At 37.7% G+C, this 14,739-nt stretch overlaps 1 protein-coding gene across 1 annotated transcript in view; it reads left to right on the top strand.

The window, feature by feature from the left end:
• The window catches only part of MTMR10 (myotubularin related protein 10), a 38,971-nt gene extending 24,618 nt beyond the window's left edge, over positions 1-14,353 (top strand). Inside the window, exons 6-16 of the mRNA XM_080608071.1 lie at positions 578-668; positions 3,084-3,261; positions 3,724-3,811; positions 3,976-4,064; positions 4,914-5,044; positions 5,166-5,235; positions 5,427-5,497; positions 6,407-6,576; positions 7,940-8,110; positions 9,029-9,211; positions 9,753-14,353. Of these exons, the coding sequence (XP_080464197.1) occupies positions 578-668; positions 3,084-3,261; positions 3,724-3,811; positions 3,976-4,064; positions 4,914-5,044; positions 5,166-5,235; positions 5,427-5,497; positions 6,407-6,576; positions 7,940-8,110; positions 9,029-9,211; positions 9,753-10,352 (1,842 nt within the window). The 3' untranslated portion in view covers positions 10,353-14,353. The remainder of the gene's footprint in view (positions 1-577; positions 669-3,083; positions 3,262-3,723; positions 3,812-3,975; positions 4,065-4,913; positions 5,045-5,165; positions 5,236-5,426; positions 5,498-6,406; positions 6,577-7,939; positions 8,111-9,028; positions 9,212-9,752) is intronic.
• The last annotated feature ends 386 nt before the right edge of the window (positions 14,354-14,739 follow it).

Raw genomic sequence — 14,739 nt, 5'->3', positions numbered from 1 at the left:
TGTGAATGAAAATGATTCATCTGAGACTGAACCTATATGGGCTAGGCCAAAACTTATTAAAACAGACATCTTGGTGATGTTTCAGTTAGCTATTTCAGTTCTCAAGATCAGCTGGGGAAGGGAGTGATTGCTGGCATGTTTAATTAGCGGTAGAGTCCCCACACTTGATAAATGGGCCTACTGTAAAAATTCAGGTTCTATTGAAAATGGAGATTGATGGAGAATCTTCAGCCTTTCACTCAGCTGACAAACTGCAAGCGGCTAACATCAAGAAAATATCTCCCACTATTTGCAAGTAGCTTAGGGAAGAAGCTGCTTTTAATTACCAAACAATTTGCTTTTTACTTACATTCATCAATGCCTTTCATAATTTGGGAATACAACTTAATGAGATGCAGGACTGACATAGGTCCTGGAAGTCTCCAGCATGCAACCTCTGTTTTTCCTTTCAAATCAAATATGGAAATTGAACATTAGAAACTGTTTTTAGCTTTTGCTCTGCAAAGTTAATACTGCCATAATCATGAGCAATAAATGTTATGTATATAAATAATACTAATAAACGTTTCTTTCCTAGGTGTGCCTTGCAATAGCTCATTATTCTCAGCCAACTGATCTTCAGCTTCTCTTTGCATTTGAGTATGTTGGAGAAATATATCACAATCCAGGTAAGTATGAAAATACCTTATTTTCTTCTATTCCACAATGTGTAAGTTTAGTAAGTCTTCTATCCAGAAACAATAGCAAAAAGCTTTTTAGGCTTTCTCTGGGGGCAAGTAAATTGGCTTGTCCTGCAGCCAACCTCTTACTTTTGGACTTAAGTCAGTTGTTGTGATACACTTTAAAGACCAAAATCAAAAGCAGTATCTCTACTCTGAAACAAAACTGCCAATGTCAGCATGAGTACTCGTATTTCTCCATTCACACTTTGATCCTCCTATCGGTGTATTGGTCTGTAGCGGTACTGTAGGTACCTAGCTAATCTCCCATCAAGCAGGCTTGTTTACCTGCCCTTCTTTTGGGAATAAGTTTCTCTTCTGGTGGTATTGCAGGAGCATTTGTGCAGCTTGGGACTCCATACCTCCTTTCCTAGAGGCTTACTAGGCAGTTCTTCCCACTCAAAACCTCCACCACCCCTGCTGAGTTGGAGCACACCCTCTCTGCTCAAGGCCAATCTCCAACTGAACCCTGTCAGTTAGGTAAGCCTGAAAAAGATGCCTTTGGAACTTGATTTCTAGTGTAATGCTGTGCGGTCACTGCTTAGTGTTCCCCAGCCAATACACAGCTGAAAACCGTCAGTTTTAGCATTACAAGCCTCCAAATAGCAGAAGTGCCATTGATGTAGATCTGTGGTACAGAAATATTTACTCAGGAGCTGGCATTAGAAATCATGGTTACAAAATTTGAATGTTGTGGAATTATGAGCTCAGACATTCAAATTTGTACAAAAATGTACATTTCTCATGCAGATGCCTACATGACTGCCTTATGCATGCACGAGAATAATGGTGCATGTGATTATGTTGCATACATAATTATACGTATAATATCTTACCTGGTAAGTCTTGGGTGGTAATTAAGGTCCATGTGTGTTAGTGTTACAAAGTACTAAGGAGGAAGCCAATTTGCAGATAAAATAGCCATAAAGTGGTAAAGTAGAGTGTGAACAAAATGTTGATCTGTCACGAAGTTGCCTTTACTATGTCCTTAAAATACTATTTGATATACGGAAAAAAAAATCTAGGGGAAGAATTATGCAAGGTGGGTAAAAAACATTGTTCTTCTGGAGCTGCAGGTCAGAATGGCAAAAGCTGGTTGTTCTGCTAGGCTGTAGTTGCTGGAGGAAAGAGCTTGAAATACTTTGGTGGTGGTTGTTACTGTTTTTAATTTAAGTTTCCACATAGTAAAGTTGAACCATGGTGTTTGTTGCATGGATCTCTGGCTTTGTCCTTACAGTTCCAGCACTGTGTTTTATAACTCTCTATTCCTGATAGTCCTGATAAAGTAGAAGTTGAAGTACTGTCATTGTGCTTCTTGGGGAATGTAATCAGCCTGCATTGCTCTGGTGTGTATGGACATTGTTTTTTCCCAGGATATGTTTGATAATTATATATCCTGCCATTAAACAGTAAAATTCTAACACTATCTTCTAGTAATGATATTTCTCTGGATACTAGGTACTTCAGTCTGAGTTCAGTATAGCTTTCTTCTGAAAAATATAGAAAGTAGTCTGAGTACTGAAGTTGGTAGATATTAGAAAGTAGAAAATACACAGTCACTGAGATGACAGTAGAGCCCTAACCCTCTGTTCTGCTCTGTCTGGACAGAATTTACATCTTTACTTACATCTTTACAACTCTTCCTAAAGATAGGAGCTTTCCTGGTGGAGATTACTGGGTTGAGTCCCAGTTTATTTCACCTTCATCTAAACGCTTACTCCCAAGTATCAAGAAACAAAATGCAATGTCCTTTGACACAGCTGACTGCCTCCTTGGCACCTAAAGAATGATCAACAAAGGGGATCTTCTGTATTACTGACAGAGCTTGTAATCTTCTTGGTCCCTAGCCACAAAATGGTAGGCCATTTTTTTTCCTGGATATAAATATACATGTGTACACAGACACACACACACAGGTCATCAGTTATTTTCCTTTCTGTTAATACAGCAGTAATTTATAAGGAAAAGCTGTTGAAATTACGTACCATTTGTTTTACTTTACTCAGAAAATAGTTAATTAAAGGGTAGCGTATAAAGGTTAGATGTTTTTAAAACACTGGTAAGGGGTATGTTGAAGAGAGAAGTCCTGTGACTGAAGATAACACTTGTTCCTGAGCGTTAGTATGTCCTGCTTTCTACAAAGCAGCACAACATACCAGCTTTACATTGCTTCTCTGTTGAAATTGCAGGAAAAAAGTACATTTGCATCTTCATGTATTGCCAAGCTGTCATTAAACCACAGATCTGTTTTAATACAAACATAGGCAATGTCAGTCCTGATGCTAATGGCTCGCTCTTGTAATTAGGAGTATTTTTCTTTCTTTTTCTTTTTTTAATGTGCATTGATGAATTTTCTTTTCCTAGCAAAGAAGGTGAACGGAGTAGACCCAGGAGGTGGTGGTGGTGGCAGCATCGGCAGTGCCAGTGGTCAGCAGACACCTTTGTTTGAAACTTACTCTGATTGGGATAGAGAAATCAAAAGGACAGGTGCATCAGAGTGGAGAGTTTGTTCAGTCAACGAAGGTTACATGATATCTACTTGGTAAGTTTCTGCTATCGTGCAAGTAAGCATAGAAGAAAACAAGACAATTTAACTGTCTTTTCCTGTCTTTTCTAACAAAGTCTCCATACTATCTGACTGTACACTTTAACTTCTAAATGTGCCACTCTCTGGTGAGGCCCCCGGTTGGAAGATCTTGCAAGTGTTGTCTCTAGAGGAAATGTCATATTTTGTGAATGTATGGCCCCTGTTGCTTCCTGTATTCCAGCATTTGTTGCTTTCATGCTTTTGTACTTCCCTCTGAAACATGCACGTTTGTAAACAAATACATTTGAGCTGTACAGATGACATGTAAGAGATGTACAGGACAACCAGTTAGCACTGTGGTATTAGGGTTTGGTGCATTATAGTTTAACAGAGCTGGTAAGACAGCATTGCAACAAGAGAAAAGCTGATAAAATACTTAGGGAAAAGTAACCTTTTCTACTGTATTTTTTCCCCAAGTCTCCCAGAATATTTTGTGGTCCCATCTTCCTTAGCAGACCAAGACCTTAAGCTATACTCCTACTCTTTCATTGGGAGACGAATGCCAGTAAGTATAGTTTTTATTCTGTTGCTGTTCGTAATCATCATACCATATTAATATTAAAGATATGTATGCCAATTAACACAGCTTTATGTGCAGCATTAAGGAAAAAAAAAAGAATAACACAAACCTGCTTTTTTTGTTGTTGTTTAATGTTTTTCCCATATTAGGTATGGTCCTGGAATCATCCTAATGGGAGTGCCCTTGTAAGAATGGCCAACATTAAAGATGTATTGCAGCAAAGAAAAATTGATCAAAGGTAAACAGTTGAAGCTATTCTTTTATCAGACATGGTATAGAGTAAGTGGCGATTATATGCAATATACAGCAGCATTTTGTAACTGAAAGGGTAGTTAATGTTGCAGTGCAATACCTTTTGAGAAACTGTCCTCTGATTACAGTTGTAGCACAATTTCTGTTCGAAGGTCTACTTCAGTTGGAATACTGAATAATTTTTCAAGTTTTAAGTGATGTTTATTATTTAGGTAGCTAGTCTTTCAGGTGACAGAATTTATTGATAAAAGGATTGGATGAGTATTGATGATACTGTGTTAAAACTTATGTTCGTGGGGAATTCCTTACCTGCTTCAGAGAAACACAGGAAAATTATTTCTTTATGGCATTTACAGTTTTATAGATTTAGTGCCACAATACACACAGAGTCTTTTTGTAGACCTTGCATTGTGTGTGTTAGGCTGGTGCTAGAAGTTTTATTTGAAACCCTGTCAGATTTCCTGGCTTTATATACTGCATATATGCTCTGTTTATTTAGCCCAGACAAATCTTTCTAAAAATTGTGGAAAATTAAAAATTGAACTGAGCTGTTTAACCTGTAACTCTGCCTGAGGTTTTCATTTCCCAGAAGCGTTCTGATGGTCCAGCCTTTCCATTTTTTGTTTTGTAACTTGCAGATACCAAAAATGTTTGAGCCACTAGCATTGCAGCAGGAGCAGTATTATCTTCTTAATGCTTTTTTTTTTTGAATGAAGGTACATGTTCTATGTGTTTTTAGTGTTTTGCAGTTACAGACTTTGCAATGATTTGTGAAAGGCTCTTTCCCCTCTCCAAAAATAAAGTGACTTTTTTTTAATTATTTTTAACAACATAGGATTTGTAATGCAATAACTCGAAGCCATCCTCTGAGAAGTGATGTTTTCAAATCTGATCTGGACAAGTGTCTTCCCAGCATCCAGGAAATCCAGGCGGCACATATCAAACTCAAACAGCTGTGTGTTAATGGTACGCTGAACTGTCTTTTCACGGTGGTTATTTTCTTGGAATACAACAATTCTAATGGATCTGGCTAACAGGCATAATTATTTGAAGTCATTTTGCAATGTTACTGCTTTCCTTGTTGCAGAGCCCTTTGAAGAAACAGAAGAGAAGTGGCTATCCTCACTGGAAAATACTCACTGGTTAGAGTATATCAGGTTTGTACCATTGGTAGAGTGATGGTTCATGAGATGTGAAAAACTTCCACTGGTGTAAGTAAGCAGTGAATCAGTTGAATGATTTGCCATTTTAATTAATGAACTAGGTAAATATAGCTATGACTGATTTTTTTCTTCTATAGCATGAACCTATAATATTAATTGTTGTATCACTTTCTATTCCCATCCAGATCATTTCTTAAGCATTCTGCTGAGCTTGTATATATGATGGAGTGTAAGCATGTTTCTGTAGTTCTACAAGGTAATACAACCATATAGCATGCAATAATTCTTTGCATTAATGACATAATGTAGATGAATAAATTTAGATAAAATCAACTGTAATTTCTATACATAACACCCATCCATTCTAAATATCTTAAGCATTTGAACAACTGAAAAAAAGATAATTTTATTATGTGTCTTGGCTGTAGTATCATACCATAGCATCAAAGGACTGTTTTCACTTCGAGTCTTTTTGTTTCTTTCTCTGGTAATGATACGATAGAGTCCAAACTTCAGGGTGAACTTTTGTACTGTCACGATTAGGCTAATATTCCTTGCATAAGCAATATCAGTTTTATTCAGAGATCCCATGTAGTAGCTGGTAGCATTTCACTAACATTGTTTGCTGTTCTATAAGAGCAAACATGTTAAAAAAAAAATACACTGAAAAACTTGCTGATACCTAGATCAGAAATTCTGTAATTTCTGTAATTTCAGCTCATATATGACACTTTCCCCATATTGGCTCACTAGCTTGCCAAAAACTGCTTCAGGGAAGAAAACATGTTAAAACTTTCCCAGCAACATGATCGCCCTCCTTCTTAGCATATCTTGTAAATACCAGGTTTTCCAGTGAGTATTTTAGTTCTTTTATCAATGCATTGCTGTGCTAGATACTGCAGCAGGAATCTTTACTATAGAATGAGTCTTGGTTGGTTGTTTTTTTTTGTATTTTTATCTACCTTTTTGTGAGAACAATTACAGCAATGAAAAGCACGTTATAAAAGAAATTCAATTATATATTTGTTTAATTTTAAATTGTTTAAAAGGAATTCAAAACTAAATGCAGTTGCCACTTTTTGTTGAGATTCTGTATCGTGTGTGTGTGTATATATATATAAATATACTGTATATATGTACATACATTTCTGTATGTTATTCACAGAGGAAGAGGGACGGGACCTGAGCTGTCTTGCTGCTTCTCTCATTCAAGTCATGCTGGATCCCTATTTTCGAACAATTGTTGGATTTCAAAGCTTGATACAGAAGGAATGGGTCATGGCAGGATACCAATTTTTGGATAGGTGTAACCACTTAAAAAGATCTGATAAAGAGGTAAAGTTAATGGTAATTGTATGTGATAAGAGTGTCTGGTCAATATCATCCTGAACATTTGTTCACACAGAAATCTTAAATTACAAATATTTTTCATACTTTCAAATCTCTGGAAGCTTATGTTAGAGAAAATGATTCTTTGTCCAGGGTAAAGATAAATATTATTTATCCATTGTAGCCACGTGAGAATCAATGACAACACACCAAGTGAAATCGGATATTGCTGGGATTTTACGTTGCTGCAGTGTTACACATGAAAAGGTCAAACTGTTGAAAATGTTAGCACACCCCATAGTTTAAATTAAAATTCAAGGCGCTTAGGCGTGTATTGGGAGGGGGCTATTTGTTGTTGTTGTTTTCTTTTCCAAGGGTATGTTTTCATCCATGTTTTTTTGGAATGCCAAGTCATAGCAATATGCAGTATTTTTCAAAGTATTGAGCTGATAGAGAAGCACTGGAGCTTTATGAATTACGATGCACGGCTGCCAAACAGATTAATAGAGGGCAGCACAGTACTTGATTTTCAGTATTTTCAGGTAATTTTACGGTTATTTGGGCTCTTCATTACAAAGGAGAGGCTTTTAATTGCAGTTGAAAAAATAGAGGGACCAAGGTTAGCAGTCTTTTTCAGGGACAAAGCCCGGGAGTAACAGAAAAACTATATCTCCAGAGAGTGGAGCCAACAGATGAACTGAGAACACTGAGTGGTAAGCAGGAAAAAGAAACAAAAGAAACTGAAGTATCAAGGGGGAAATAATGAGAAAGCAGACACCTTGACTCTAGGAAAAGGATATACAGAAGAATGAAACTGGCAAGAGGAAGTATTTTTAAAGTTTTGTATAAATTATAGTTTATACTTTTGCCATTCATGGGCCACCATGGAAATAGCAAGAAAGTGTATTGAGTAGTTAATGTGGCTGAATCATAAGCTCCAAGTATTTCTAACAAGAAGGAAGTATAGACATTGTGAAAATAAGGCCAAGTAGTAAGGAAGGTTCATACAAGGACTAATCTGGAAATTATGAGGGACATGCAAGATAACAGAAAGCATTTTTGCAGCTTTGTGAGTAAGAAAGAGAGCCCAGGAAAGAATTGATTGACTTCTTAAAGAGAAGAGGAAGCTGTGGAAAATTAACATTGAGAAAGTCAATTGACATAGTTGCTTGTGGAAGTGGCTGAATAGGAATACAGAAGATTATAGCTGCATAAAATCATAAAAAATACAGTCCTCCAAACAGTCCACCCTGCTGAGGAATGTACCAGAGATATGGCTAAATACCCTGAGGGGAGCACTAACTGCAAAGAAAACGGCATGACTTGGGAAAGGCTTTTACTAAATCTAATTCCCTGTTTCTTTTTCCAGTCCCCTTTGTTCTTGATGTTTCTTGACTGTGTTTGGCAGCTGCTAGAACAATACCCAGCAGCCTTTGAGTTTTCTGAAATGTACTTGACCATATTGTACGACAGTGCACGTATCTCATTGTTTGGCACTTTCCTCTTCAATTGTCCACACCAACGAGTAAAGGAAAGCACTGTGAGTATCAAGTGTTACATCTACTTTTCAATTAAGAGACTTCAGCTTGCTGTTCCGGAAACAACATCATCTAAACTAAATGGCATTCCTTTGTGTTTTTCAAAATGTATTTCAAAATACTCAGCTCCCCAGATTAATATGATCAGAACGTCCTTTCAGGTGAGCTTTGCATGCACAGTAACAGGATGTTCAAGAAAGCAGTCCATTGAATTTTTGTTTTTATTTTTTTCTAAAAAGCTTTGTTATTGTGCATTATTATTTGTACTCTAAGAAACAGATTTTTGTCTGGAATTGATAAAGCAGAATGATGTGCAATAAACAGAATTTCACATCTCAGGCAAACTTTGAAGTCTCTTGACAGAATTGTTTAAACAGTTGAAAAAGCTGGAAAAGAATGTGTAAAGTCCAAACAGTAACGCACAATGAAAGCTTATATCAAAATATTTAGTAAACTAACACCTGAATATATTTTTGAAAACTAGAGTTGATTACAACTCTGTGTAGAAAACTTTTAGTGGCCGATACAAGTACAAATGAGCAAATTTTGTTAAGCAGCTTCCCATTAAAGTTGTAGGTAGCAACCTTACAAAGAAGCAGAGCACAGAGACCATTAGTGTATTCTCAAAATAAAGAGTTTAGGGGTTTTAGAGTAAACAAACCAACAATTTAATATAATTGAAAAGTATTTTTGCTAAGTCAGCATTAGTCCCGTGTCTCCATTGCACTAATAAAAAGCAGGGTACAGCCATTTTCTCCAGCAGCAGACTGTCTTGCTGCCTTGTTGCTTTTATCTGTAACCCCCTTAGATTATGTCTCTGCTCTTCCTCACCTGATAATTATTCACTGTTTTATAGCTTAAATTTATGAATAAGCTTATTTTGTTTGATTTGTATTATACTTGAGTGTTACTTCTTGCAGGAATTTGCCATAAGCAAAAACATACAGCTGGGTGATGAGAAGGGCCTCAGATTTCCTTGTGTTTGGGACTGGTCTCTTCAGTTTACAAGCAGGGATCGCCTGCTCTTTCACAACCCCTTGTATATTGGGAAGAGCGCACCATGTGTACAAAATGGAGCAGTGAAAACCTTTAAACGCTCAAAGGTAACTATGGTGTTATCTGTCTGTGAATGAACTGTTTCTGCTTAAATATATGATGTTAATGCTTAAAAACGTAGAGTTATGTGGTGTTTTACACCCTTGCTTTAGCGATAGGAGTGTTCTCTTACCTTCACAGCCTAAAGAAAAATTACTAAAATGGATTTCTATAGATGCAAAGACTGCAATTGTTGAACCTTGCATTCCAGGGCATTCTTGGATATGCCTGAACTTGCTGCCGACAGCTCCGTTATTTCACCTGTGTTAAAGTGGTGACATGCCCCTTTCTCTTCCTTAGAGCTGTCAAAATTGTCAGTGAATACTGATTAATTCAATCATTCATTGCTCTAGAAAGTCTAGAAAACATAGGTATTTCTTTTTAAAGGCCTTAAGTAGCCACATTGTTTGCTCTGTGAGCCATGCAGTGGTGACTCATGAGTGTACAACTGTTTAAATGTCACATCAGTATCTGGATGAGGCACCACAGAAGCTTAAGGAAATCTGCTGTTGAAATGAGCATAAAGTTACCTGTATTTATTTTCTGCAGAAAAACTACAGCTCAACTTTGCGAGGTGTCCCCCCTGCATTAAAAAATGGAATCATCAGTGACCAGGAGTTCCTTCCAAGAAGAAACTCTCTGATACTAAAACTGAAACCAGACTTTCTACAGCAAACAGAGAGTCAGAGTAACAGTATGGAACAGTACTTCAGAGACTGGTTTACGAAGCCTGTTGATTTGCACGGTGTAATTTTACCCCATATCTCTGGAACACAAATAAAACTCTGGAAACTGTGCTACTTCCGCTGGGTTCCTGAGGCCCAGATTAATCATGGTGGCTTCATCACTGCTTTTCATAAAGTTTCTTTGCTGGCAGATGAAGTGGACATGTTAAACCGGAACCTCCGACAGTACAAAAGCAACTCTTCTTTGCAAGGTAACTGCTCAGAACTGGATCACAGCAGAATGTACTTCAGAGCAAATGGTTTAAACGACACCACTGGGGCCCCAGACTTTCTCTCCTCTTCTTTCCCGTTTTCACCTGTAGGGAACCTGTGCAGACGGAGCATTCTGGGAACACCTTTAAGTAAATTTTTAAGTGGTGCCAAAATCTGGCTATCCACTGAGACTCTTGCAAACGAAGACTAAGATGATGTGATGATTTAAAGGCTTGGGGAGAACATAGCGTATAATTTTGTCTTTTCTAATTTAACACTGCTAAATGCAGCATTGAAAGCTGTAATAATTTTATATACAACAATTTCGTAAGTTTTGCACAAATATTTAAAAGCAAAGCAAGTCGTGCTTCAAATCGCACAATTTTGTCTTCAGTAGTTCTCATCTACGTGTCTTGTTTGGTTTCTGGTTCCTAATTCATTCTATATTTTGGGGGTTTGGCTCACTATATACGATTGAGCATTTGTAATGAATGCTAATGCTAATTGAAAGGCTTGGTGTAGTCCATTATTGAGGGTTGTTTGAAATACCTGTTGTCCCAGATAGTGACTGAAGTGACTGTGTCAAACAGACTGACAAATCAAAGTAGTTAGATGCAGCGGACACAAACTGACAACTTAAATCTGGGAACAAACTACTTCATCACATTTCCTTTTCAGGAAGAATATGTACAAACATACATGTGTACTAATGTTCTGTGACCTGATCACCCTACATACGTGCATCCGTGGGGGGAGTGTTCCCTTTTCTTTCTCTCCCCAGAACACATCCATTAACAACCAGTCAGATTTGTGCTCTTTGTCATGAGCTTGACTTTAGGCTATAGGAATCAACTTCAGGACAATGCACTGTTAACCTTAAAACATTTACTGTACATATGGTATCATAGTAGCTTTAGAAGTGCCTTTAATCGGGAGGAAACAGTAGCAGGATTTACTCTGATGCAGCTACCCACCCATCCACCCCTGGCCTTTCTACAGTCGACTGTTCCGCTAAGTTCTGGTTCCATCTTCTGCCTTTCCCTCCCCATTTCTGGAATAACAGACGGCTGGCTTAGGAGACAGTAGTTTTTTTTTCCTCTCAAAGTTTAAGCTCATTTTTAAGTTTCAGAAGAGCCTCATTTTTTTCTTCAAGCACCGGAAATACTCACCATTATATCCCTGCACAGGTCTGGATCCCCGCCAACCCCTCTCATCGCTCTGTTTCAGGATGAAGTAGCTTTCAGCAGAATTCATACTTAAGCCCTGCAGGGTTCCAGAAATGAGGTTGTGCTCTTAGTGGCTAAATCAACAAGGGGTGCTGTTGCTGTTGTCACTTATAAACAGGGCTGGAAGAAGAGTGGTTAGCAGTGCCTTCTTTTTTTATGTACTCCTAGCACATGCGGACAGTGCAATGGACAAGCACAGCTTGAGGGAATTAAATCCAACAGCCTCCCTCTGCCTGATGCAGCAGCTTCCTCACTGCTCTTAAACCTTTTAAATGCCACTCACTGTCAGATGTGAAAAAACCCTCAAGTTTCTTAGGGAGAAAAATGAGTGTGAAGTGCCCTGGGGCGGAGGGGGATAGTGGTGTGTCATTCTCACAGGTTAAGGCATTGGTGGAGAACAAGAGAATGCTTCTGTTGAGTACCTTCTTTTAACAGTGAGTCTTCCTTTTATACTAACTGATTTCTGTGTAAAATGCAAAAGCTGTTAAACTGATGCCGAGCCTCTCTTCAGGCACAAACTCGCAAGTTAAGGCTCTGAAGGCCTTGTATGAAGCTATTCTCAGTTATGGAAAAAAAAGGGTTATGATGTTCGTACCCAGTATATTGTAGTGAAAAAAAAAAAAAGGCAGGGGAATAGGATTTGGAGCTGTTCATTTGTCTGTAAAACCAAACACTGGTCCTCAGCGCAGCCTGTATCACAATAATAAGGGTTTTGGATGTCTAAGATTGCTCATGTATTACAAGTGCCAACTTTGTGCTAGAAAGTCTGGTGCATACAGGACCGTATTTTCTGCAGGCTGAAAATTATCCAAACTGCAAAGCTGTTGAACACTGGGTATGCTGCGTTCTCACACTGTGTTTGGTCTGGTGGGGATAGGTGGGCAGTTTCATTTTAAAGGTTAGCTGATACAAGAGAGGAGAAAGAAAAGACTTCCTTTTTTTTAACTAACCAAACCCCCCAAAACCTGTTGTTATGCAAAGAAGCGGTGTGTGTGTGTGCACGCGTGTGCACACATGCATGTTATGACATAATGCCAGATTGTTTCTGGTCAACTGGTTGTGAGGAAAAAACGTGTATTCACCTCAATTGCCTAATTATGCTGCAAGATGGTTTGAGCATGTTATATGGTCCACAAACTAGTTCTGTTTATTTACGAGCTTGTTGGAGCAGTCAACTAACCTGTTCAATTCATTATTCAAATGTTTGTATTAGTTTGCTTTTGTATTTTTTTAAACTAGCTTACTGCTTTCCCTGGCCTGATACTTGACATAAAAGACTTCAACCTGTGTGCTTAGTGTATTTTGGTACCAGTTCTTCCTCTCTATTAAATTACAGTTTAAAATATGCTTTTTTTTTTCCTTAAAGGTAAAACTTTGTTTGGTTTAAAGGTACCAAAAATGTGTAAATAAATCACTCCACACAGGCAGCTGGTGGAATAAAAAAAAAATAACGTTAAGCTAGTACCCTTTAGGGAAAAATGGGTACTATATTTAAACAGGATTGACTTCTTTGTAAGGAGATTTCAGAAATTTTTACATTTCAGTTCTAAGATGTGTACAGATGCTGCAGATGGTTTTTGTACTTTATATTATATATATATATATATAGTGTGGGGGGGAGCATTAAAAATAATATGCCTTTAAAATAAAACCTTTCTAAATGCCTATTTGCCAAACAGACTTGAAAAGTAATTTCATGAAGTTCAAAAAGGGGAGTTAGGCAGACGAAGGCTGGGATGGTGATAAGCATGGGGAAGGAGCGGTGGGGACTCCCTTAATACATGGCTAAGGGGGCGCAGGGAGGAAGGCGGCCTATCCATGTGTCCCAAAAAATACAGACAAGGTTCTGCTTCCTTGCGTTTGCATGGGCCTTGCCCATGAACAAACTACTGTGTGTGTGTGCGCGCATGCATGCCTCTGAATGCTGTTTCTTCCCCTTAAGTTAAACAGATTTTGTTTGTTTTACTTTTTAAACACAGGTACTAGAAGTTAATTTTAAAATATTTCCCACTCTACACAGTTGCCTTATTGTCAGTAGGGACTGCTCTAAATGTCTTTAATAGCTTTCAGAAGCATTTTTGGGGTGTGAGTACTTATCTTTAACTTCTGTGTACAAAATACTGACATACAAGTGTATATATGTGTGTGTATATATGTACACGTTTTCAAATTATAATTCTGTTCACCGTTTCAACATAGTAAACTGTTAATGCCATTTTGATGCTACCAGAATTGAAAAACTACCAAGAAGCTCATCTTTTTTGTCTGTTTCTAAAAAAAATAATATGTGCACTATTTTGGCTGTTACTGGCTGTTATAATCATGATTTTTTTTGTTGTAACTACACTGTAAACCATGCAGGGGGAAAATACAAAATGCTGGTTGATATGGTTAACGTGTACCTCCAGTGTACCTCCAGTATCACTAATTACTGCTAGGTAGAGATTACTGTAGATTTAGTAATCATGGTGGTACAACTTTATTCCCCATTTACTGCCATGTATCAAAGAAATTCCTTTCATTCCTGTAATGCATTGAAAAGTGTGTGTTTGTGTGTATACAGATACCCAGGCCTGCACATGTGTTTAATGTGCACCTGCCTGCAATACCACTTTGCTATTAACTGCCTTGTATTTTTAATGAAGATGTAGCAAGTGGGGCAAAGGTTTTGGCTTACGCTCAGACAGAAAGAAACATTAAAACCAAAAAATTTCTAACCAACAGTTAAGCAAAGGATGAGATCTTAAATTTGCCTCCACCATAAGAGACAGAAATCTGTACCTCAAATTGCTCTAGGCAGTAGGTTTCTAATGCTGTTGCTGTGATGGCTTAGAGTTCACTATTTCAACTGAAACTAAAACCTTTGTGCCTGATAATGATTTACTGAGTAAAGTAGCAGTGCCAGGAAGATAATAAAATCCTGATGCTGAATTGTGAATGTGAAGTAAATTAGACTAAATAAAAGTTCATACCTTTCCACAGTGAACTTCAGGTGGCTTTCTTTCACTTCCTCTAATGAAACAAAAACGTGTGTTTGTTTTTTTTCCCCCAGGAAAAGCAGGGACACTGTGCTGTAAGAAAGATGATTAAGAAAAAAAAAAAAGTGCAGCTGATCTTAATTTCTCACTACATTCTATTAAGGTGTCTGCTATTTGTATGATAGACAGAATATCTGTTATCAGACAAACTTGGTCTGAGAATGAAGACTCCAGAGACAAGATGTTGGCTACATGTTAAAATTGAGACAGACCCACTGAATTTTTCATGTCTTAAAAAAATGACTTGGCTTTTGGTTCCATTTCAATTGACTCACTTATTTGTGAAGGAGCATACATGTCCATTTATGTAGGGCAAAACTCACTATAATGAGTG

Source organism: Anser brachyrhynchus, assembly GCF_964034855.1.
Source record: "Anser brachyrhynchus genome assembly, chromosome: 11".
Classification (NCBI taxonomy): Eukaryota; Metazoa; Chordata; class Aves; order Anseriformes; family Anatidae; genus Anser; species Anser brachyrhynchus.
The sequence above is the reverse complement of the archived record's forward strand: the minus strand, read 5'-3'. Positions and strand labels throughout refer to the sequence as shown.